We start from the raw sequence: 2851 nt of genomic DNA on the forward strand, positions 1-2851 counted from the left end.
ATACTCGTGTTAGCATTTTAGTTATCTCGGAAGGTTTGGATAATGAGTTGAGATGAGATGGGATGAGATAAAAGCTGAAAGTTGAATAAAATATTGTTAAAATATTATTTTTTTAATATCATTTTTGTTTTAAGATTTGAAAAAGTTAAATTATTTATTGTATTTTATTTAGAAATTTGATAAAATTAGAATGATTAGATGAAATGAGATGAGTTGAGATGATTTTGGTATCCAAACAAGAGTGACACTGAGGCCTCGTTTAGTTACGCAGTTCATATGAAATGAGATAAGATGTTTTATTGAAAGTTAAATAAAATATTATTATAATATAATTTTTAATATTATTTTTATTTTGAGATTTGAAAATGTTGAATTATTTAATATATTTTGTGTGAAAATTTGAAAAAGTTATAATGATTATATAAGATGAGATGAGATAGTTTGGTTTTATATAACCAAACCAACAGGCTTGTTTGGAAAAAAATTTCATCCCAAAATTCTCATATCATGATTCCATCTCCTTCTCAAATATCACTCAAATACAAATACTTTCAAACTAATTATTACAACCTTTTCAAACTAAATCATTACAATTTTTCCAAACTTTTAAATATAAAAGAAAGAACAATTCAACTTTTTCAAATCTCTAAATAAAATAGTATTAAAAATTTATATTCTAACAATATTTTAACTTTATAATAGTTTTTATTCAATTTTTTCTCTCACATTTATTAAACTATCTCACTATTATTCACAAATTATCTTATTACTATTTATAAAATTTTCATCTCATCTCACAAAGTTGTATAAAAATCATTTAATAGTAGTAGTTTTATATTTTTATTACATAATTATCAGTTTTCAAAATAAACGTAGAAAATTACTCTATTATGTGAATATTAATGAAAAGTAAGTATTATTAGGTAGAGTAATGCTAGTATAAGTTTCAAATGTATAAGTCTTTTATAAAAATGTGGGCCTCATCAAGAAAAAGTGAATTTTTTACACTTTTTCATAGTGGGATCATCTTTTTTACAAAGGACTTGCGCGAGGCTTAGGGGTGTATTCCGATGGTTTCGGCGTTAGTTTCGGCACCAAATCGAGACCCTACCGACGTCTGCCATGAGAGTTCAGGACTAGTTGAAACCGCTCGATTGGGGAGAGAAAACCGATATTATCAATCTCGACGCAGCGCGGTTCGATTCTTCAATCTACTATCCGCATCTTTATGACGATGGAGGGATGTCGCGTCCATTGTCGAGTGAGAGTAGAAGGCTTAGGATTTAAGGTTGCAGAGGAAGAAGAAGAAGATGCGAAAGAAGAAGAATGAGGGGTTAATGAATCCTAATTCAAAACTGCGTCGTTTGGTTTAAAGATAAACGACGCCGTTTTATATGTTTTTTTTTTTTAACTTCCACTTGGAAAAACGATGCCGTTTCACTCATTTAAGTGAAACGATGCCTTTTTATATACATATATTCAAAAATAAAAAAGAATCGGTTGATTCAGCAGTTTCCCAAGGGTTTAAACCGGCACCGAACTGCCAACATCGATTTTTCCTCAAATCCTCTCGCCTCCCGACCGGTTCTTCATAGGTTTCGGCTGGTTCTTGAATCTGATGGCCAGTCCATGTAGGAGACAGTCGGTTTGGCCAGTTCCTGTACAACCCTAGCGAGGCTTGTGCATTTAGGATATGTATATATCATTTTTCTTCTTAAATATTCTGTAAATAGTAATAAAAAAATAATAATAAAATAATAATAAAATATTAAATAATAATAAAATAATAAATAACAGTCAATTATTCCCAATACACAAACTAAACAAAAAAATCTCACTCCAGCCATCACCCCCACAAAACCTAGCGTCCCCTCCCTACTATAAGATCCCTCCTTTCCTTTAGCCTCCTACTCCTCCTTATCCACCAGGCCGCGCAGCCCTTCTGCGCGCAGGACCACCGGAAACCATGCAGATCTTTGTCAAAACCCTAACCGGGAAGACTATCACTCTCGAGGTCGAGTCCTCCGACACCATCGACAATGTTAAGGCCAAGATCCAGGACAAGGAGGGCATCCCACCGGACCAGCAGCGTCTCATCTTCGCCGGCAAGCAGCTCGAGGACGGCCGGACCCTAGCCGACTACAATATCCAGAAGGAGTCGACGCTCCACCTTGTCCTCAGGCTCAGGGGTGGCGCCAAAAAGAGGAAGAAGAAGACCTACACCAAGCCGAAGAAGATCAAGCACAAGAAGAAGAAGGTCAAGCTCGCCGTGCTCCAGTTCTACAAGGTCGATGACTCCGGAAAGGTACAGAGGCTCCGCAAAGAATGCCCCAACTCTGAGTGCGGAGCAGGAACCTTCATGGCCAACCACTTTGACCGCCACTATTGCGGCAAGTGTGGCTTGACCTATGTTTACCAGAAGGCTGGTGGTGATTAGATTCTGCTATTAGATGTTAGTGATACTCTCTGTTTCTGCGGCGTTATTTATAATATAAATAGCGAATACTGCTATGGATCTGAACTGCTAGGTTTTTTGTTCCCTAATTTCCTTGAATTGGGGATGATTATCGATTTATATTCGTCTTAATTTTGATTGATTGTGCTTTTGGGATTACATTTTGCATGCTTTTTGGTTAGTTTCTAGTTGATTCTCTGCAATTTGTATTTTTTATTTGTTTATCTAATGCATTGTTATTTTTCCTATCTTGGGTATTTAATTGGTTCTCGGTTTCTTATGGTTATGTGGTTTTTTTGTTCGTTTATAGTAGCAAAATACATGGAAGTGTTAATTTTGTATGCATAAAAATTGCAAGTATGAATCCGTAAAAGCTCGTGATTGAGAAGTCTCACA

General features: G+C 35.2%; 1 protein-coding gene across 1 annotated transcript; it reads left to right on the forward strand.

Annotated features, from left to right (window-relative positions):
• Positions 1-1812: 1812 nt before the first annotated feature.
• LOC121255958 (ubiquitin-40S ribosomal protein S27a-like) lies at positions 1813-2614 on the forward strand. The gene has a single exon (XM_041156527.1). It carries the CDS (start codon positions 1967-1969, stop codon positions 2435-2437), a length of 471 nt encoding a protein of 156 aa, XP_041012461.1. The 5' UTR covers positions 1813-1966; the 3' UTR covers positions 2438-2614.
• Positions 2615-2851: the final 237 nt, after the last annotated feature.

Source organism: Juglans microcarpa x Juglans regia, chromosome 3D (genome assembly GCF_004785595.1).
Source record: "Juglans microcarpa x Juglans regia isolate MS1-56 chromosome 3D, Jm3101_v1.0, whole genome shotgun sequence".
NCBI lineage: Eukaryota > Viridiplantae > Streptophyta > Magnoliopsida > Fagales > Juglandaceae > Juglans > Juglans microcarpa x Juglans regia.

Excerpts from the sequence above, each read along its gene's own strand:
- LOC121255958 (XM_041156527.1), top strand. The coding sequence starts at position 1,967 with ATGCAGATCTTTGTCAAAACCCTAACCGGGAAGACTATCACTCTCGAG.